The sequence below is a fragment of the Octodon degus genome, unplaced genomic scaffold (genome assembly GCF_000260255.1).
Source record: "Octodon degus isolate 3935 unplaced genomic scaffold, OctDeg1.0 scaffold00078, whole genome shotgun sequence".
Taxonomy (NCBI): Eukaryota; Metazoa; Chordata; class Mammalia; order Rodentia; family Octodontidae; genus Octodon; species Octodon degus.
Window position 1 is genome coordinate 8602343 of NW_004524654.1, and position 23223 is coordinate 8625565.

The window sequence follows — 23223 nt, forward strand, 5'->3', positions numbered from 1 at the left end:
TACCTTTGCTCCCAATTTGTATTTTAACTCAACAGAAAAAGTGAAACTGTTCTTGGTTTTACATTCAAGTTAACCACTTCTATTTTGTGACTTGTTATTTAAGATACATAAGTGTGCACAGTGGTAGTTATCTAAATTATTATCCTACTAAAAATATTTTGTCAGAAATTGGAAGGCAGAATTGCTATCATCAGGGTATTTAGTATTTTCTGGGTCTAAATTGAAAACTGAGTATTTAAAAACAGCACTAATAGGGCTGGCCAGATAGTTCAGCAGACTAAAGTGCCTGTTTAAGCAGACACAGTGACCAGGGTTCCATCCCCAGTGTACCACACTGGCCCCACCCCCAGGGCACATTGAGAGTTTGATTGAGACTGGGCATGGTGGTGCATGCCTATAATCCCAGCACTTGGGAGGCTGAAAACAGGAGGATCACTGCGAGTCTGATCTGTGTAATGAGACCCTGTACTAAAAAACAGAAAACAGAAAAAAACCCAAAACCCAAGTTTATACCGACATATTGTTAGACTACATATGAGAAAAGTAGAACAGTTAACAAGACCAAAAATTAAGAGTTAGAACTGTAAGATTCTAGATACAAGCCCATCTCTGTATAACTATAAAGCCCATGTTCTTAATCTTTTCATGTTATTTTAATAAGATTTTTAAGAGGTAATTCAATAATCATAAAATTTAGCTTTTAACAGAATATTACTAAGTTCAAAATATTGAATGCCAGGGTTAGTGAGATGGCTCAGTGGTCTAAGCACCTACTTAGAACAAGCTTAGCAAAGTACAGGGACCGCGGTTCAATCCCCCAGCACCACATGCCAGCCAGCCCCGCCCCCTGGTGGGCTGAGCTGGCCACACACACACACACATACACACACACACACACACAATTGAATGCCAAAAAAATACTTACTCTTAAGTTTCTAATGCCATCTTGGTGTTTCAATTTTTCGAAGAAAGACTGAAAAAAGTCAGATCTCTCTACATGTCGTGGAGCTACACAAAGTGCATCAATGTCAGCTCCTATAAAGCAAAGTATTTCTTATTAAGAAGGGCATATTATATATCACTTTCATTAAAGTTCATATAAATATGCAGAACAAATTGTGGAAAATGAATACAACAAAACGTTAACAGTGACTAGCATAATCACTATGGAATAATAGTGAGATAATACGAATTTCATTCTTTTGTATTTTCTGTAAGTGACCAAAGTATGTGTTTATTGAAAGTTCTTATCACTAGGTCACAACAGAAAAGCAGTTACCTTTGGTGTGTACTCCAAGTCTGTATGATCCAAATGTGAAAATTTTACCACCAACAGTAGCCACAACAGAAGGAGGAAGATTCTAAAATAAAATTAAGCAAAGTACAATCATTCAAGTTGTTTAGTATAAAAAGTACCCAAATACATACTATGTTTAGCTAAGCAAATTATATATTTACAATATATTTATGTACCCTTGTATGACCATTTATAAAGGTACTTCAGAGCTCCTTTGGCCATCTTGTATAAAATACAAAATATTCCCAGAGGAAAGATGAAACATTTATTATACTACACATGCTTATACAAAAGAAAAACATTTTTTTATCACCTGGCTCTACCTGACCCCTCCAAATCCTTCTTTGGCTTCATCACTTTCAACAGCTACCTAGGAATGTTTTACAAACTAATGAGCTTTCAGCTTGGCCAGACCTCCCCTTCAGTTTTTGTGCCAGGTCTGTTTAATTTTTGACTCTAGCACTACAACCTTCTCAAGAAAGTGAAGTAATTCCTGACTGATGTCCTTATGAGAATGAATCTAAAAACCAATTAACATTCTTTGTATCACAATTAAACTGCCTATACTCTGGTTTCTCTTCAGATCATATAAATCTTTCACATTTTACAATTAAACTGCCTCCCGGTTCTGCCAAAAAAAAAAATTAAACTGCCCATTATCTATTTTAATTCTGATATCCCAATCTACCTCAGTAACCACACTTCAAACAATATTTTTCCTATGACAAAAACCAGGTATTCCTTCTATTTTCCCCATTTCTATTCCTCATTATCTTACTACCCAAACTTACTCTTTTTTATTAACTCCTGCTTTATATTCTGTATATTTGTTGCCACCTTTCTATTCAACAGTTCCCCTAATCTTGTGCTCTTTAATAGTTATCCTAAGCTTTACCCTTGCCCTTAAATCTTTCATTTGTTACTTGATGTTGAATAAAATTTACTAATCGGTACTTTTGCTCAGTCTGGTATGTAACATTTTTACTCAAAACTTGCCAATGCAGTTTTCCTGGGTCTGCCAAGGTTAAGAACTCTTGGACCTGCTATTGAAAATTTCCACAAAATGCTAATGGACTTTCTTTTCTGAAGCTCTAATTATCAACTTACTTCATAACCCAATCACTTTTCCATGCACTGGTCATTATCCCAAAATAATGGGGTCACCAAATCTTAAGACTTCAACCTCTGGGGCCAGGGAGATGGCTCAGTAGAATAAGAGCTTGCCAGGCAAGCAGAAGGGCCTGAGTTCAATCTCTGGTTCTGCCAAAAAAAGAAGACTTCAACTTCTAAAACTGCGAGCTAACCATACCTCTTTTCTTCATAGGTAGGCTATTTCAAGTATTTTGTTATACTGATAAAAAGCTGACGAATACAAAGTTATCACTCAGTTGAACATATTCTATCCAATTCTAGTAAAACTTTAAAAATAATATTCATAGCAATGATTTTGAGACAGTAATAAAAACTTATTTTTAAAACTTTTAATGCTGAGTTCACACACCTATAATATTTAAATGACGGAACTAAACAAAAAAAGGGGATACAGATGAATGACCATTTTGTATCTGTGTATTCAAAATGGTTAGGATAGATATACAGCTACATTCTCTTAATTCAATGAATAGAGGGATTTGTTCTAATAGTGTTTGTAAATGGGATATCATGTCTGCATATTGTACAACAAGTAACCACAAGGAAGACAGTATGCAATGTGTTAATTATTGAAACTGTCCTACCAATCTGATTTGAAACTCTCATTGCTATTTGTTTCTCAATAAAACTATGAGGAAAAAAAAAACTTAAAAATAAAGAAAAATAGACTATAGAAGAAAATTATTATGTAATTACAAATTAGGGTTTATAAATGTCTATGTCAGGGGCCAAGCAGGCATACAAATAAGGGAGCCCAACATAAGGGATACAAAAATTCAGGGCTGGCCAAATAGCTCAGCGGATTAAAGCACCTGAAAGCAGGTGCAGGGGCTAGGGGTTCAATCCCCAGCCGTGCCGGCCAGCACTGAGAAAGGCAATTGAGACTGGGTGTGGTGGTGTGCACCTGTAATCCCAGCTCTTGGGAGGCTGTAAACAGGCGGATCACTAGGAGTCTGACCTAGTACTGAGACCCTGAACACCCTAATTCAAAAATTCATAAATGGTAGCCATCCTATCTGTGCAGCAAACAGTGGGGCAGTGCTGTGAGGTACCAGAGCAGTCCAGTGCTATGCAAGACTCTTTCCACTATGTCCCCTAATGGGCCAGTGTTACCAGATACACTATTTCATAAGCCTCAGACCTGGCCTTTTAACATCTGATGTTTACATTTCAGTCAACTACATTTGGGCCAAAGGAGACAATTATGCGGAAATTCAGGTACAATCAGCTACCTCTAGGGTAAACCCTCATCTACTAAGAAATTCAAGTGTCTAGATCAATGCATTTCCATTTTCTGATGTATTTCACATAATTCTTACACCCTTTTGCTGGATGAATGGCCAGGAAATACTGAAACAAATAATTCCATGTAGTATAGTCTTACCTTGCTCTCACTGATATCTGAAATCCACTCTTTTACTAAATTGTTCAATTTGCCAAGAACAACCAGCCTATAAGAAAAAATAAGATTAAAACTTTAAACTTTAAGGTGCTGGGGAGATGGCTCAGTGGAATAAGCACTTCACTGGCAAGCGCAAGGGCCTGAGTTCAATCCCCGGTTCTGCACCCCTCCCAAAAAAAACCTTTAAATTTCAGATTAAAATTTAAAAAAAGAAAACACCTGCTTAAGCAAAGCAGTCAGGCTCAGGATGCTGTGGTTTGATTCCCAGATTCTCATGCTTTAGGAGAGCTGCCCTTACAGCATCCTGAGCCAGTCAAAAAAAAAAAAAAAAGAAAAAGAAAAAAGAAAACAAACACTATTAAAGAAATGAACACAAAGGCAAGCACGTGTGCGTGGTACCAGGGTGAAAGCTCGCTGGACATGTGCTAATGCTATCATACATGCTGACACGCAGCAGCACATCTTCAGTGTTCTTAGATCCCCATAGTGCCAAAGACATAATAAATGTGATAACAGTATTTTGGTCTTTGAGCTATTTTCAAAACTCAAAAGAGACTAGCATTTTCTCACTGCTGATCCTGTCTCTGGGAAAATTAAACTGGATAACTTAATTGCTAACTTTTTAAAAGCAGTTGGCATTATTAAAACAAATCTGCAGTAAAGGTATAAACAAATCCACTTTTTTCTTTTTTGGCGGAACCAGAAATTGAACTCAGGCTGCTGCGCTTGCCAGGGAAGCACTTAATCTACTGAGCCATCTCCCTGACCCTCCAAATCTACATTTAAAAAATAAAGGCAGGGTGCAAGTATCTCAAAGATGGCATGCAGAACTCCTGATGTGTCCAACTCACTTCTCCCTCAGTCTTCTCCAGAAATTGGAACTCCAGCCTTTAAGCTGCTGAGACTAAAACCTTTGGCATCATCCTTGAAAACTCCCTAACACTGACTCATTAAATAATCCCACCTATAACACATCCAGAATTCTGCTTATCACCCCTATTGCTTTGTTTAGTTTCCAGGCATCATCATTTCCTGCTGAGGTTATCAGAGTGACCCTTTAACCCCACACTTCAGACTATTCTCAATACAGAGAGACTGTGTTGCCATTAGTCAAATCATGTTTTCTGCTCAAAACTCTCACAGCTTCTCATTTCACTAATAAAGCAAAATGTCTATTATAATGCCTCAGTTATAGTCCTCAGTGCCCTTACCCTTCAAGATCTTGCCTACCTGAAGCCCAAATTTCCTCACTTTTTTGCAGTTTTAGACATCCAGGATCTGAATTTCCTATGTATACCTCAACTATACCACATATATTTTCATGTCAGACTTTCTATCCAGACTGTATTTCCCTCTAGGACCACAACCTCCCTCGCCTCTAAATTTTCCCTTGTCACTTTCTCAACGACATCGTCTCTGGAAACCTCTCTCCCCAGCTGTATTTTCCAATTAACAGTTATTATTTGAATAACTGTCAGTCTTCTCTAAACTCCACCTATAATGTAAGCTCCAGAAGAGCCAAGATTTTTCTCCTTTTTGACATTTTTGTATTTCTAGGCAGTACAGTGAGTACTCATTATGTTTGCAGATTAACAATTAGGTAATATACTATAAAGTACTTATTTTTAATTTCATACCTGTGATTCAATTCTTCTTCATCTTCAAACACTCCAAATGGTTTCATGGCATCGATTAATTTCTGCGTATAAATATGATCAATTTCTTTCGGACATGCTAAACTAATTGGAGAGGTAATTCCATAATGTTTTTGTTTTTGCTGGCTGTCCAGCATGGTGTTTCTGTTCAAGAAAAAAGAAATGGCAAAACATTTAAAATCATATGATATTGATACATCAAATCTCTCAATCTGAGGGGTTGGGGAGATGGCTCAGTAGAATAAATTCTTCCCTGGCAAGCACAAGGGCCTGAATTCAATCCCTGTTTCTGTTAAAAAAACAAATGAATAAACAAACAAACCTCTCAATCTGTTCATGCTAATTATGCTACGTTAAAAGTTTATTTAGTGCTAAAAGTTGGGATAAATACTTTTTTAAAAAGAATAAAAATTGGTATTTTATGTTTACATTTATTTGTTTTTGTTTTGGTGGAAACCAGGGATTGAACTCAGGCCCTTGCACTTGCCAGGGAAGCACTAATTCTACTGAGCCATCTCCCTGGCACCCTATGTTTACATTTATGAAGGGCTTACTCATACTGTCTTAGGCTTTCATAGTTAAGACATCTTTTCAAGCCAAAAGCAGCATGTGTTGGCGGCAGGACAACTGTACCAACACCACTCAGTTCAAATTCAAAGAGCATGAATGGGATCTGTGCCAGGGCCACATTTGCTGTATCTTGTAGACTTAAGTCAAGTACCATCTAGATGCTTGAATCTGAAAAGCAGTCCAACACTTAAAAGAAACCACTTGATAAAAACAGTTGATTTTTTTTTTTTTTTCTTTTTCCAAAGAAACAAAACATCTCATCAGAAGGTTCTTAGGCAATAATCTGGCTTTTAAAAAGAAATCACAACTAGATTTATTCATGGGAAACCTACATTTATATTCCTTTGCTTGAATCAGGGTTTATAGTCCTAACATTCTGTGACTCTAATTAACTGTTCTCTTCATTGTAGACTGGTACTCATACAATTTTCACACTGAATAATCATCAAATTCTGTACAGTAAATGACAATTTGAAAAGCCCTATCTTCGAATAAACTATAACAGAATTCCTGAGATTTGGGGCCTACACAGATCAATTATTTCAAAATAAATTTTGGAATTGATAAGAATCAGTACAATTTTATTTTACTATGAAAGCAAAGTGAAAATAAACACATATACTAATCAACTAAACCTAATCTCTCATCATGATCTCACAAAGGGCCTTTCACATCAACAGTAAGAAGGTAATCACAACAGTAATGAAGTAAACACAAAGTAACGTTATTGAATATGTTAACCACATAAAAAGGTAGCACACAAGGGGACAGAGACATGAATGGATACAGGGGTGCAGCTGGGTAGAAGGGACAGTGGGACAACTGTAATTAATGACAACTATATATTTCAGGATAATGAAGATATAAATGATTCTAACATGTATAATGTAATGGATATACCAATTTACCTATTTATCATTACCCACTGTATTCATGAATTGCAATGTAACACTGTATCCATAAATGTGTACTATGTACTAAATTTTATTTTATTTTGGGCAGGACCGGGGATTGAACTCAGGCCCTTGAGCTTGCCAGGGAAACACTTATTCTACTGAGCCATTTCCCCCGCCCCTGTATTAAAAATTTAAAACCGGGCTGGAGAGATGGCTCAGTGGTCTAAAGCACCTACTTGAAACAAGCTTGGCAAAGCACAAGGACCGCGGTTCAATCCTCCAGCACCACATGCCAGCCAGCCCCGCCCCCTGGTGGGCTGAGCTGGCCACACACACACACAATAAATAAATGTAATAAATAAAAATAAATATTAAAAAAAAAATTAAAACCACAAAACTGATAATACTTGCTTGTTCTGGGGTTTTAATTAGTCAAAAATGTGAGTTTATGACTAGTAAATCCACAGGAAAAGGACATGCTCCTTAGCTAAAAACTTCAATACACAGATGAAAGGAGGTGGGAGAGAGGGAAAGAGGAGGCAAAAAGAATTGAGATGTGCTATGTATATGTACCAACTTTCCATGACGAATGTACCACTAGGTATTACAAACATATACTTATAAAAACTTTAAGAATTCACTAGGATGGAGTAAGAATCAAGGAACAGATAAAACAGCTTATATCTTCCAAAAATGACTCAAAAGGGGAACATCAATAATTTCTCTATTTACTTTGCTGTAGGACAAAAACCTCAGTTATTTCAGATGTTATTCTTCTATAAAGATTTGGCTTTCTATATTCAAAGAGCTATAGAGGGCCGAGAATATAGTTCAGTGGCGTAAGTGCCTGCCTGGCAAGTGCAAGGTCCGGAGTTTAATCCCTGGTTCCGCAAAAAAAAAAAAAAAAAAAACCAACTATAGAGGTGCTTTGGTATTGTTCATGTTTAGATATACATATGATAAATAGGTGGAACTGACTGATTCCTCACAAATGATCATTTAATCAACAATAATTCTGAGAACTCTTAAATGCATTTCACAAGAGCTTAAGGTTTCAAGAGAGAATAGAGCCAAAAAATTAGTCTCTTTCTCCTATCCCATGCTCCTCTCCAAAACTACTTCAATCCAAATATTATGATCCCACGTGTCAACTTCTCTAATAAAACACACTTCTCACACACACACACACAAACATACTGTGGTTCACACCTTTAGTACTAGTCACTGAAGGAGGCTGAGGCAGGAGGACCACAAGATTGAGCCCAGCCTGAGCAACTTTGGGAGGCCCTTTCTCAAAAAAAGTTTTTAAAGGGGCTGGGAGTTTAGCTTACTTGAAGGACTTGGATTAAATCCCCCAGTAGTGGAGGGGGAGTTCACTATCCATGTTTCTATGGCCCTAAAATCGAGTTTAGGGTCCTGAACCTCCATCTATCTAATCAGGAAAAAAATAAAAAAATACTTTCCTCAAAATCCATGTCCAGGGGGGCCTGCCCATTAGCTCAGTGGTTTAAGTGCCTGCTTAAATGAAGCATTCAGGCTCAGGATGCTGTGGTTCGAACCCAGATACTCCCGCCAAACCAGACATGCCCTAAAGGCATCTTGAGGCGGCCAAAAAAAAAAAAAAATCAATGTCCAAGGGGATATGTAAAAGAATACTCACTGCCACACTGTAACTTTAAATACTTTGAAATAACCTAAAATTGTCACTAACATGGAAAGGACTAAATTAGGAGTATCCCTACAATTAAATACACCACATTGGTTAATATGAATTAATTAGAACTGAAACTTAACATAGAGCTCACAGATACCATGTTGCTCCAAAGAAGCAAGTTGTGGAATGACAAGCGTGATACTAAAGTTTAAAACATGTAAAACAATGACAGCTATTATAGACAAATGCATATATAGTAATAGCATAAATACGGTGCAACAATAAACATCAAATTCAGGACGTCCAGATCTCTGAAGGGGACCAAGGTAGGAAATAGGTGTACTGAGGAATGCTTTTAAAAAAAAAAAAAATACATAGATAAGTATGCACACAGCATGTTATTCTTGGGGCGAAATGGGTGGTGGCTACACAAACGGTATTTATTTTTGTACGTTTTAATTATTTCCTAATAAATCCAAACGTAAGGCGGTATAACGAAATCTTTGCAAGCAAAAAACTGTTTCTGACTTATCAAAGTACGAGCAGGAGGTACAGACGAGTAGGTACTGCGGTAGGTGGGGAGGCCAAGGTGAGGAGGCAGAACCTCAGTTTTTATTAGAGAAGCCCCTTGGGCTGGGCTAGGCGCTCGGCTCCGAGGACCTGAACACGGCGGGTCGGGCTGGCTGGCAGGAGAGGGAGGCAGGGGGATGGTATTTGCGCCAATGCAGACGGAGCAGTCGGGCTTAGTGCTGGAGGCAGGAGTGACCGACAATTTCTCCCCACCGACACACGCACTTCTCTCGCCCCTCGTCCTTGTTTGGGGGCGTCCCCAGAGGTGGGGCAGCCGAGGGCAGAAGGAGACTCCGAAGTCCCCGCGTCCGGGCAGAGGAGCCAGGTGCGCCGCCAGGTCTAGGGGAGGTGCCCTTGCGGGCCGGCGGGCAGCGGGGAGGCAGACCATCAGGGCGCGCCGGGGCAGGACCGAGGGCAGGGGACGCCGGCGGGGCCCGGCGACGACCGCCGAGGCTCACCTCTGGTAACCTCGTCCGCAACCGCCGCCCCCCACCACTTACGCAGACATCTCTTTCATCGCTTCCTGCGCCTCCCTCCCGGCGAGTGTCTTTCACTCTGGAGTCTTTCCCGTTCCTGCTCTTCCTTTCTCCCTCTGTTTGCTTTCCTCTGGTGGCTTGCTGCAGCTCACTGGCTCGCTCACTCACCCACTTACTATGACCGAGGCATCCAACCGAGTAGTGAAAACACCACAAAACCGGCTCTATTTATGACAATACGGCGCGGCCGACGCCAATATGGCGCCTCTTCCCAGCCTGCCTCTCGCCTCTGCGGCCCCGCCCCTGGAGCCCTGGACCAGCCCTAGGCCACGCCCCCGCCCTCGGGTCCCGGGAGGCGCCGGCGGCCCCGCTCACGCGAGCGCGCCCGCCCCCCGGCAAAGACAGAGGGGGTGGTGCGTCCCATTCGTGTCCCCCTTTGTCCACGGGACTGTCAGTTCTAGCAAACTTCTTGGAAGATTATTTGGAAATGTTTTCCTTGTATTACTAATGAAAGCATGAATATATTTTAAAAGATACCAGCCTTACCTAACAAATCCTATTTTAGTTCTTCTATTATCCCCACGTCTTTAATTAGTCATCGACGTACGTAATCAATCCCTCTTGTAAGGGGGATTTTGTTGCGTCAATGATCACACCAAAAAAAAAAAAAAAATGATCACACCAAGGAACGTACGACTTTAACACAATTATGCTGGGGAAAGCAAGCTTGTAAATTAGAGGTTAACTGAGTAGTGAACTTCACCTCCAAGTGCCACCCCCCTGACTCGTGACATTCTGCCATTAAACTGAGAGTTTTAAAGTAATCGCTAGCAATAGGCAGTAGGATAAATCCGCGGCTGAATCAGAATTTCACACTCTCAAACACAGATCATGTTCTATGTGAGCGTGAAAATGATGAAGATGGGGGGATGAGCAATTTTGAAATGTTAATGGCTAGAAGTAATTTCTTATACTAACTCATTACAAAGAAAGGATGTCAAGAAGCAGCTTATTCTTGGAGTGTGGTTCAGAGTTACTGTAAAAAGCGATTACTTGTTGAAAAAATGATTATTGAAAATCTGATCAAGTGTAAGGTACTGTAGTACTATAGTATACTTCTGGAACTATGAAACCAGAAGTATTCTTAGTGGAGGCAACAATTAGGCATAAGTGATCAACTCCTGTTGTGGAACTCAAGCACCTATTTACCGCATGGCACAGGAGAAGCTGGATTCCTGCGCTGGCGAGGTTGCTGTCCAAAGGAGGAGAACATGCACACAGATCATTCCACTACAGCATGTTCTGTGGTGTCGATGGGATTGGACTGAAAAGTCAGCCACCTGTACCCCCTGTGGGGGGATGCTGAGAGGCGGCACGGCCCACAGGTGCAGGGAGGAGGGCAAAACCTACTCCAGGCGTAGAGAGTAACAGCCAGCGTGGGCTTCACGCAGGTGGACTGAAAATTGATTCGCAGTTTTGCAATTTACTAGTTTTGTGACCTCAGGAACTTTTTGGTCAGTGCCGGCTAAAGAAACAGATTTAATGCAAGCTATACGAGTATATAAGAATTTAAAAGATTGACTTATGCCAATGCAGACAGGCTTAGTGCTGGAGGCAGCAGTGGCCGACAATCTCTCCCCACCGACGCACACGCTCCTCTCACTTGTGTAGCCGGCTGCCCGCAGTGAGGTGTGGAAAAGCGCAGTGCGGCTGTTTGTGCGCCCAGATCTAAAGGATCCCCAGTGGAAGGTTGATGGCCTGGAGGTCGGGGTGGGCGCTGTGCGAGTCAGTCTCCAGAGGCTGAAGAGTCCACGCTAGAAGCCAGGAGAGACGTGCAAGGTGACCGGTGCTCCTCCTCGGAAGAAACAGAAGCAAGGATTCTTTCTCTGGTGCCTTCCTTCTATACCATTTGGGCAGCAATCCTCCCTAGGATGGGTCTTCCACGCCCTATGCTAATCCAAGTTAATTGGGGGTTTCTTATTGAAGTTCACTCAGTTACTCTTACATCAAAATAAAAAAAATTAAAAGTATTTTATTTGATGCATGTAACATAACACATCTTTATCCTTTAAGGTGAATTAAGAAACAAACTTTAAGAGTAAACTTCAAATTTTGTTGCTTGTTTGTTTTAGCAGAGCATGGTGACCTATGCCTGTAAATCCATCACTGAGGAGTTGAGGCTGGAGGGCTGCAAGTTTGAGCCCAGCCTGGACAATTTTCAATTTATCAGGACTCTGTCTCAAGATGAATAAATAATTAGATAGATAAATAGATAGATAGATAGATAGATAGATAGAATTGGGGATGTAGTTTAGCACAGAGGCCCTGGGTTCAATCCCCAGGATCCACTTTCCCTGCAGCTCCCACTGTAAGTGGATATGGTGGCATGTGCCTCTAACCCCACCACTCTGGGAGACTGAGGGTGGGAGGGCTGTAAATTCAAGCCCATTGTGGGTAAAGACTTAGACCTTGTCTCAATAAGTAGTCTGTCAAAAGGTAAATAAAAGTAAAAAAATAAGGAAAAGTAAGACTCTGGATTCAATCTCCAGTACCAAAACACATAAATGATCTCCCCCCCCCCAAGACATAACAGCAAAAACAAAAGAAGTTTTGCTTAGATAGAATGAAGAAAATAGCATTATAAGAGAATCAAATAGGAAGAATAAGAATCCGGACAGAAAAAAAAAAAATTGACATTTTATTCTTGAAAACTTAATTTTTAACATTGGAATCTTCCCCTTTTTTGAGGCAGGGTCTGGATATGTAGCCCAGGGTGGCCTTGGACTCACAGTGATGCTGCTGCCTTAGCCTTCTCCCCCTCCCACCCCCGGTGCTGGGATTACAGGTGTTGGTAGTCTTCTGAGCTAGCAGACAATCTTGGTTGTGTGGTCCACTGCCCTTTTTCAAATGGTACCAAAGAACTTGCAGAGATAGGGCAGACTGGGCACATTTGGTACTGGGCCACCTTCCTGTCCTCTAGTATCTGGGTTTGGAGATTCTCCGCTGGACCTGGTATGTCTGGGGCCACAGTGAGGGCCTGGGGTCTTCTCAGCCCAGCCCGCCACAGAGCCAGTTCTTTCCACCTCTTCCCTTTTCCTCCCCCACACTGTTGGGTATCTTGCAAGGTGGAAGACAGAAAGCCTTCTTTCCTCAAGTTTTCTAACAAAGATATTTGTTCCTAACTGCTTAGATTTCTTTCCAGGGATTAGTTTTGTCTCGGATGTGAGGGTGACCTGACTGGCTAGGCAGGTGTCCCCTTCTTCCCTCAGTGTTCCAGGTGTGTCCCTCCTGAAGCTGTGAACTTGGTTGAAGAGGAGGACCGACGCCCCCCCCCCTGCCCTTAGAGGACTGGTTCTCAGTCAAGGGTATAAGAACCTGGGAACAATCTCTCAAGGGATTAGTCTTGTTTCAGACAGAAAAGCCAGAGGCCTTGCAGGTTGCTGATCCTGCTCTCTGCATAGTGTAGCCCACTTAGCAGCACTCAGAATAAATGGACTCAATAACCTTAACTCTCCATAAAACATATACTGATCATCCAAACTTTCATCTCAGTATTTCTCCTTATATATTCATTCTTGAAATACTTCTTTTCCTTCCTTCAGTTTTTTCCTTCTTTACCTGTTCAAAATGTTTTATTTGAAATTAATCTGCTACAACAATTTGGAAGGGAGACGAACTTTGCTTTAATCCTACTAGTTAAAAAAAAAAAAAAAATCCCACTAGTTCAGTGAAATCTTACATGTTCGAAATACAGTCTTAGGCTGGGGTGTAGCTCAGTGGCACAGAGCCTACCTGGCAAGTACGAGGTCATGAGTTCGATTCCCAGTACCAAAAACAAACACAAACTCCTCACACATCAAGTGTAGTCTTATTTTTAAAATTAAATAATTACATCATTTTACTTAAATTTCAACATTTTCAGTACATGTTGGCAGAACATAATTATACTCTCATCTTGAGGAGTTGATACACGCACATAATACATCTGAATTCTTTTCACTTCTCCTTCCTCTGCCCACCCCCACTCCACTCCTTCCTTCATCTTTTGGGTCCCCTTCCCATTTCCACTATGGCTTTAAACTTATATCTAATAATCCACGTCAATATCAGAACAACACATTTTTATTTCCCTTTACATAGTTTGTGGTTTGGAGTATTTTAATTGCTTTCTTCTGATTTTCTTGTTTGTTGATCTGCAGGATATTGAATGCCCAACCCCCACTTCAACAAGGACCTTTCTTTGTTGATCTCTCCCTGTTAGGGTTTGTGTCTAGTTGTCCCCCAAAGCCTCAAGCAATCTTGGGGCAGCTTCTGAAGCTTGTGATTGATTCCTGATCCAGGGCTAGGATTAGGGGTGTGAGTGCCCTGGGGCAGATACTCTGCATACAATGGTAAGCAGGGCAGAAAGGCTAGCGGGAGCCCCAGCTGCTGGCCCACCCTTTTGCTCTTTTCCCTGTGCTGTGGCCAGAACCTGCTGCCCTCTGCCATGGAGCCAGCTGAGTATGAACTAAACCTCCACTAACTCGTGAGCTAAATGTAACTTTCCTGCTGTAATTTGTAATTTGAGTGTCAGGTATTTTGTCCCAGCCACTAGAGAAGAATAATTGAGACACTCCCCAATCTCTCATTTTTTTATTATTTTATTTTAGATTTATTTATTTGGTACAGGGCCTCGCTATGCAGCTCAGACTCTTCGTGATCCTCCTGTCTCAGTGCTGGGATTACAGGTGTGTGTCACCATGCCCTGTTTCCGAGGCCGGCTTCAGGCTGCATGGCATGTGGTACTCGGGGAGCGAACATGGGTCCTTGCACTTGCCAGGCAGGCACTTAGACCACCGTTCAATCTCCCCAGTTCAAGGTAATATTTTTCAAATTGCAAAAGTAATCCATGCTCATAAAAGAGTTATGTGTTCCTTCTTTCACTCCAATTTTCTCCCCCAGAAGAACAATTAACAGCTTCCAGTACCCCAAATCACATGTAGACATGTACCAGAGGTTTTATTTTTATGTTTTTAAATTTTGAAGACATGGGATTATATCATACATGTCGTGTGTGTGTGTGTGTGTGTGTGTGTGTGTGTGCCCACATGCATGGATTTATGTGGTACTGGGAATTGAACCCACAGCCTTTGCACACTCAACTAAATCCTGGCCTTTAAATGATTTTTACTCTAGAGACAGGGGTTTTGCTACATCATTACATTGCCCAAGCTGAGCCTAAACTTGTGATTCTCCTACCTCAGCTCCCCAGAGTTCTGGGATTATAGGTATGTATTGTCATGCCTGATCCTTGCTAAAAAAAAAAAAAAAAAAAAAAAAGTTTAAGATTATGAGCATTTTTCCATGTTGGCAAATTTTTTTATTTTTCAGAACCAGGGATTGAACTCATGACCCCGTGCTTGCCAGGCAAGTGCATATTCCACTGAGCCATCTCTCCAGCCCCCAAGGTTTGCAAATATTATGAGCTGAATTGTGTTGCTTCAAATTTCATGTGCTGAAGTACTAACCCACTGTACCTCAGAATGTAATTATAATTTGGAGATAGGATCTTTAAAGAGGTAACTGAGTTAAAATGATGTCACTCGTGTGGGGCTTGCAATATGACTGGCTTCTTTATGGAGGCAGCTGAGCGATGCCATATAGAGCTGGAGACCACGTGAAGGCCCTGGTCTTCTCCTGGGAGAAGTGGACCCAGGAGAGAAGCCGCTGCCCCCGTGAGCACCTTGCAGATGTCTAGTGTCTAGAACTTGAGGAAACAAATTTCTGTTACTTGGTACTTTGCTGGGGCAGCTCTAGCAAACTGATTAAGTGCACACCTACTTGGTTTTGTAAAATAATGACATGGTATTCTTTGTCTTAAGTAATACATAATACATTGTCACAATATACTGAACCATTTTCCCACAGCCTCAAATTTCTTTATATTATAAACATATAATAAACGTCCTTATATGTGTATCCTTTTACTCATATCACCAGTCATTGAGTAATTTTTTTTTCTTTTATGATGGGGTCTAGGTTAGCCAGGCTGCTCTCATACTCCTGGGTTTAAGTGGTTTGCTGAGCTCAGTCTCCCAGTGTGTGCCACCACACCTTGCCCATCAGTAGATTTTTTTTCCCTCCGAGAAAGCCTATCTGAGCTTTCCTAGTGCAGGGATTACAGATGTGTGCCACCATGCCCATCTCATCTGATTCTTAAGGATGGAATGATTGTATCAAAGGGTATGTATATTTAAAAATAAGATCTACATATTCCAAATTGTCTTCTTTTTTTTTTTTTTTTTCCTTTTTTTTCTTTTTAGGGAAGCGTTGACAAGATGTTCAGGGTTTCACTACTAGATTGGACTCATAGTGATCCGCCTGTTCACAGTCTCCCAAGAGCTGGAATTATAGGTGTGTGCCACCATGCTCAGTCTCAACTGCCTTTCTCAGCACGCCCCAGGGGCAGGGCCGGCACGGCAGGCCCAGGGATTGAACCCCTGGCCCCTCCACCTGCTTGAAGGCACTTTAATCCGCTGAGCTATTTGGCTGTCCAAATTGTCTTGTTAAAGGCTACACCAGTATATACCACAACCAACATTTGTATGACAGTCTATTTTCTCAAACCCACATAAATGTTAAGTATTGATAATACTTTTTATCTTTATTATAAAAACTATAGGGGGACTGGGGAGATGGCTTAGTAAAATAAGTGCTTGCCTGGCAAGCGCAAGGGCCTGAGTTCAAGCCCCGGTTCCGGAAAAAAAAAAAAAAGAAAGAAAGAAAAAATGAAAGAAATTATAGGTGTGTAGAAATAAACTAGTATAATAAATACCATAGATTTATCACCTAAATTTGATTTTTAAAAACATTCTGTCATGTTTCACCTATTTTTGTTAGTCTAAACATTTCGATATGGTTTTTAATATTTCTTTCTTACATGACTGTAATATTATTATTACTTTCAAATTTCTCCTGTTGTTCCTAAAATGTCTTTTACACTGGATCCAATCGAGAACCATGACTGCACAGCCAGGCATGGTGTTGCATGCCTGTAATCACAGGTACTAGCTTGTACTACGTAGTGAATTCAAGGTCATCCTGAATTACATCAGGGAGCCTGGCAAGCGCAAGGGCCTGAGTTCAATTCCCAGTTCAAAATAATAATAATAATAATAATAATAATAATAATATAATAGCTGAATTACATCAGGGAGACCCTGATTCAAAAGACCAAACAAAAATCCCCCAAATCATGGTTGCATTTAGTCATTTGGTCTCTGTCTCCTACCCCCAACCCACAGCACTAGGGATTGAACCCAGAGCCTTTGTGCTATTTTCAGACTCAGTCTCCTAAGGTGTGTTTTGGAGTTGAATCCAGGGCATTCACACTGAGCTATTTCCCCAGGTTTTAAAAGTATGTATGTATGTACGTATGCATTTTGAGATAGGAACTTGCTATGCAGTCCAGGCTGTCCTCAACTGATCATGATCATCCTACTTCAGCCTCCCAAATCCTGGGATTACAGGCATGCATCACCACAACCAGCATCTTTTTAAAGTTTTGAGTATCATGAACTCATGAAAATTCATACAGCTATTGTGTTTCCATTGCAGTCATTAGTTGATGTTAAAATTGTCCCAATGTTATCCAATAGAGTCCTCTATTTTTTCTGTTAATATTTTTTATTTTTTTATTTTTTGGCAGAACTGGGGATTGAACTCAGGCCCTTGCACTTGCCAGGCAAGCACTTATTCTACTGAGCTATCTCCCTGGCCCCTCTGTTAATATTTTTTAAAAATTTAAACTCTTTTTTTGTATTTAAGAGAAGGAAGGGTCTACAGGGTGTTCAGGGTCTCACTACTAGATCAGACTTGTAGTGATCTGCCTGTTTGCAGCCTCCTAAGAGCTGGGATTACAGACACATGCCACCACGCCCACTCTTAAAATATCTATATCTATATATATCTATATCTGTATTTTAGGGAAAGGTGTACAGAGTGTTCAGGGTCTCACCTCTAGATCAGACTCATAGTGATCCGCCTGTTTACAGCCTCCCAAGAGCTGGGATTACAGGTGCGTGCCACCAAGCCCAGGCTCAATTGCCATCTCAGCATGCCCCAAGGGGCAGGGTCAGCATAGCAGGTCTGGGGATTGAACCCCCCACCCCTGTGCCGGCTTGTCGGCGCTTTAATCCACTTTCCAATCTATAAAGAAACCAACTTTATAGATTGGAAAGTGTTAATTTATGTGTAGTTTTAACTTGTGGATCCTTGACCAATGGTGAAAGTGATCACTTTTCATATTACCACCCATTTATATTTCTTACTCTGTGGATTCCCTACTCATATCTTTTGTCAATGTTTCTATTGATATATTTGTTTTTATACAAATTATATAATTATACCAATTGTACCTTCTCAACAAGTGATCTGTGGTTTTTTTTTTTTTTTTTTGCGGAACCAGGGATTAAACTCAGACCCTTGTGCTTGCCAGGCAAGCGCTTATTCTACTGAGCCATCTCCCTGGCCCCCAGTGATCTGTGTTATGCACTCACTGCCGGCCCCTCTGAGCTGTGACCTCACTGTGCTTCCACTCTTTCGTCTGTCTCCTGCTCCCCAATATATCTATTAAGAGCTTTTTTTTCTGTCTTTTTTTTTTTTTTTTTCCCCTGTGTTTTTGAGACAGGGTCTTGCTATGCAGTTCAGGCTGAACTTGAGCTCATTTTGTAGCCCCAGATGGTCTTAAACTCGAAAGGATCCTCCTGCCTCAGCCTCCTGAGTACCGGGATTATAGGCATATGCCACCAATAAACTGAGATCTTATTGAAAAAGACTGTGTCTTAATTCTGACATGTTTGAAAGTGCCCTTCATGAGGGCCTGCCAGATAGCTGAGTGGGTTAAAGCATCTGCTCAGGGGGGCCAGGGAGATGGCTCAATAGAATAAATGCTTGCTTGTTTCACCAAAAAAAAAAAAAAGAAAGAAAAAAGAAAGGCTTGTATTTGGGGCTGTGGAGATAGCTCAGTATAATAAGTGCTTCCCTGGCAAGCGCAAAGTCCTGAGTTCAATCCCTGGTACTGCAAAAAGAAAAACAAAAAAACAACAACAACAAAAAAAAATCTGCTTAGGCAGACACAGGGACCAGCGTTTGATCCCCAGTATGCAGTGCCAGACCCACTCCCAGGGACACACTGGGACAGCAATTGAGACTGGGTATGGTGGCACGTGCCTGTAATCCCAGCACTTGGGAGGCTTGAAAACAGGAAGGATCACCTTGAGTCCTGTATGTGTAGAGACCCTGGAGATCCTGTACTAAAAATAAATCAAAATAAAAGAAAGAAAATGCCCTTCTACTGAATGAGAACATTTTTCAGTGGGGTGTGTGTGTGTGTGTGTGTGTGTGTGTGTGTGTGTGTGTGTGCTAGATAAATGTTGGATTCTTCTTTTTGAGGTTTAACCCCCCCCCAAGTCTTTTTAATGACAGTTTCCTGGTTAAAATATGTCTAGAACAAATTAAACATTCTAAATTTGTTTCCTTTCTTTTTCTTTTTTTGTATTTTAGGACAGGGTCTACAGGGTCTCACTGCATAAATAGGACTCATAGAGAGCCTCTTGTTTACAGTCTCCCAAGTGCAGGATTACAGGCACGTGCCACCACACCCAGTCTCCATCACCGGCTCAGCACCCCCTGGGGGCAGGGCTAGCACGGAGGCAGGCCTGGGGATCGAACTCCAGCCCCTGGTTCTGCCTAAGGAGGCACTTTAATCCGCTGAGCTATTTGGCTGGGCCAACATTCTAAATTTCACTAAGGTTTGTTTGTTTAGTAGATTAACCATTTTTCTTCTATTTCACAATTTATTGCTTCTGTTCTATCAGTTGAATATATTTTTGAAAAAAAATTCAGGCAACTTGGGAGAGTTAAAAGTTAGCACAAATGATTCAAGGGGAAAAATCTTAGTGAAATATTATTTTTTCCCATAATTTTATTGATAAACAAATAGCAATGAGACAGTTGCAAATCAAATCGGTAGGATGAACTATTATTTTGATATGTTAAGATCTACTGGGCTACTTGCAGACGGCAACCATATCAGTGTTCTGGACTTGTGCATCCTCAAAACTTAGCATCAGTGCTCAGTGGACTTGTTCTATGTTTTCCTTCATTTCATCATCTGTCCATCTTTTTGCCTCTATCTCCTTTGCCTTCTTCCTCACTGACTATATATATGCATATATATATATATATATATATATATATATAATTATGTATTTGGTACAGGGTCTCACTACACTACTCAGACTCATGGTGATCCTCCTGTTTTTAGCCTCCCCAGTGCTGGGATTACAGGTGTGCACTACCATGCCTGGTCTTGGTGGCTGGCTCAGCACACCCATGGGCGAGACCAGTACAGGATATGGTACTAGGGATGGAACCCCAGTCCCTGTGCAGGTGCTTAGGCCACTGAGCTATCTTGCCAGTCTTTGACTTAATATTCTGATATGTCAGAATGTTATATAGTTATTTCATTGGAACTTTTCAACCCTGACAGTCTCACATTAAGTCAGAAAATTTGTTTTTCTGGTAGGTAGTTATGGGATGGTTGGCATACCTGTCATTAACCAGTCATTATAGTGGACTATGGGTAATATTTATTTATTTATGGTGTTGGGGATTGGGCTCAAGGCTTCTGGGTTGTGAGGCACATGCCCTACTACTGAGCTCCAGCCCCAACCAATCATAGTGTACGTGTGTGAGTACACACACACACACACACACACACACACACACACGAATAGAAAGGTGCCTTAGGTAGAATTATCCAAAAACTTCTTCATAAATAATGCTAGGGCTGTCTACATATGGTGCCAGCTGGGACAAAGTTCATCTGTTCTATTAGCAGGAGGGGAAGTGCCCACATTTAGCTTCCCATCAGATGGCTTTCTGTCCTTAGCAGAAGGGGTAGCATTTCCTGAAGATGCCCAGGTGCTGGGAGCTGGCTTTCCCAAACAACTCATAATAGCTGGCATCTAAACTTAGCCACCTTGGCCCTAAATAGTCTCTGACCATGTTCTGATAAGGCCTCTTTCTCACATTTTACTCTAAAAAGTATCATCTCAGGAGGGACATGTCCCTCTACTTAGCATATCTCTCTTCCCTGTACCTCAGTCTCTTTCTGTCTCTCTCTCACTCTCTTCCTCCTCTCTGTTTTTTGAGACTTGCAATTCAGGCCAGCCTCCAATTTGCAGAGATCCCTCTGCCTCAGGCTCCTGAGTGTGGGAATTACAGCCACGTGTCAGCAAGCCTTACACTCTTCTCTTCTGTGGCTGACCCCAGGCTTGTGTGTTCCCTCTTTAAAGCCTCTTCTTACCTCAAGCTGAGAGCCCATGTGGAATTCATCCCAAATCCCTTGCATAAGTAGCTTGTTTTGAACAACAAAAAATATACATAGTATATAGTTGAATTTGTTTTCAGTGGATTAGTATCATTTTGCTTAGTTGATTTTAGACAAACAGGAACAGAGTTGAACGTTGAACAGAAACAGATTGGATCCCTAGTTACATGTTTAACAATAAGACATCAGATTGCCTTAGAACAAGGAAGAAAAAAGAGGTGGCATTAATGACTTCAGAAATGTGGTGACATGTTAAAAAGTTGCTGGGGAGGAGCAGAAGGTAATAAGATAGATGGAGCCATGGCTGAAGCCCAATGTGAATAGGATATCTGGAAAAAAGGTGCTTTTTAAAAAAAAATTTATGCTTGGATAGCTAATTCATGCCTTGTTGAGGCCTCAGGCTACTACTGAAGGTATCAGAAGAAGGAAGACACCCAGGTGCGTGCGGCATGCCTCAGAGCCCTCTCAACTCACATCTTTTCCAGCCCAAGGGAGTGGCCTCATAGAGCAGTGTTTGGGTGTCAGAGGGCACCTTCCAGCCTCTCTGCTTAGACACACAATTTGTTGTCACCCCTCAGAGGAAAGATGGCCTTCCATGATTTGGGTTTACTTTGCTACCCAATTCATTCAGGATTGGATTTTAGCATAAATTCCTCGGTTTTTCTAATATGAAGTTTCTGATGATGCAGATATAGTTGCCCTCCGTATCCATAGATCCCATCTGTGCAGATTTATCCAATCTCAGATTGAAAATATTCAAAAGAAAATTGTGTCAGTACTGGGCACGTACAGACCTCCTCTTCATTATTTCCTAAATGATTTATACAACGTTTACATGCATGAGGCACTATAATCCGCAGATGACTGAGAGCACACAGGAGGACGGGTATGTGCAGACACTATGCCACTTTATGGAAAGGACCTGAACATCTGTGAAGCTTGGCACTTGCCAAGTAGGAGGACAGTTCTGTAATCAGTGTCCAACGGACACCAAGGGGTGACTGCCTCACGTTTATATGCTCATAGTTTGCTATTTAGAGGGGGCAAGCCAGGTGCCTATTTGTGTTTTTGTACCTAGAATAGTAAGTGAAGCCCTGGCCAAACTTTGAACAATCAAGAGTCCATTGATTAAGTGGTTTCTTTTCTTTTTAGTACAGGGTCTACAGGGTCTCATTACATAGATCAGACTTGCAGTGATCTGCCTGTGTTCAGCCTCCCAAGTGCTGGCATTACAGGCACACGCCACCACACCCAGTCTCTCTCTCTCTCTCTCTCTCTCTCTCTCTCTCTCTCTCTCTCTCTCTCTCTCTCTCTTTTTTTTTTTGTACAGTGCCGGAGATTGAACTCAGGACCCTGTGCTTGCCAGGCAAGCACTTATTCTACTGAACTATCTCCCTGGCCCTCACACCCAGTCTCATTTGCCATCTCAGCGCACCCCGGGGGGCAGGGCCAGCAAGACAAGCTGGGGACCTTACCCCAGCTGCTCTGCAGGTGCTTTAATCCACCAAGCTATCTGGCTGGCCCTTAAGTGTTTTCTTTTCTTTCTTTTTTTTTTTTTTTTGGCGGAACTGGGGATTGAACTCAGGCCCTTGCGCTTGCCAGGGAAGCGCTTATTCCACTGAGCCATCTCCCTGGCCCCCAAGTGTTTTCTTTTGAAAATAAATCCAACTTCAGTTCTCTAGACTATCATGGTTAGGCTTGTGGGGTAGGGATCCTGGGCTCTCAGAGTATAGTATTTTCTTGGATTAAAAACTAGGTGACTTGGCAAACACTAGATACCAAGTTTGATCCCTGGTATCCCCCTCAAAACAAACAAACAAAAACAAAACAAAAAAAACCCTGGTGACTGGGCCAGAGAGATACCTCGGCAGTCAAAGTGCCTGCCTGGCAAGCGCAAGATCCCAGGTTCAATCCCCAGTACTGCACGCTGGGCTGGCCCTGCACTGAGCTGGCCACCAAAATTGGGCATGGTAGCCCAGGCCTGTAATCCTAGCGCTGGGGAGACTGAGTCAGAAGAATTTCTAGGAGCCTGAGCTGCTTAGTGAGACCCTGTACCAAATAAACAAATAAAAGATTAATAATAATAATAGGGGGCGGGGAGATGGCTCAGTAGGGTAAGTGCTTCCCTGGTAAGCGCAAGGGCCTGAGTTCAATTCTCGGTTCCACCAAAAAATAAA

General features: G+C 41.5%; 1 protein-coding gene across 1 annotated transcript in view; it reads right to left on the bottom strand.

Annotated features, from left to right (window-relative positions):
* The window catches only part of Papolg (poly(A) polymerase gamma), a 34454-nt gene extending 24513 nt beyond the window's left edge, over positions 1 to 9941 (bottom strand). The window contains exons 1-5 of the mRNA XM_004636177.2: positions 9697 to 9941; positions 5489 to 5650; positions 3834 to 3900; positions 1280 to 1361; positions 895 to 1035 (exon numbers count right to left, since the gene is read on the bottom strand). Of these exons, the coding sequence (XP_004636234.1) occupies positions 895 to 1035; positions 1280 to 1361; positions 3834 to 3900; positions 5489 to 5650; positions 9697 to 9713 (469 nt within the window). The 5' untranslated portion in view covers positions 9714 to 9941. The remainder of the gene's footprint in view (positions 1 to 894; positions 1036 to 1279; positions 1362 to 3833; positions 3901 to 5488; positions 5651 to 9696) is intronic.
* Between the last annotated feature and the right edge of the window lie 13282 nt (positions 9942 to 23223).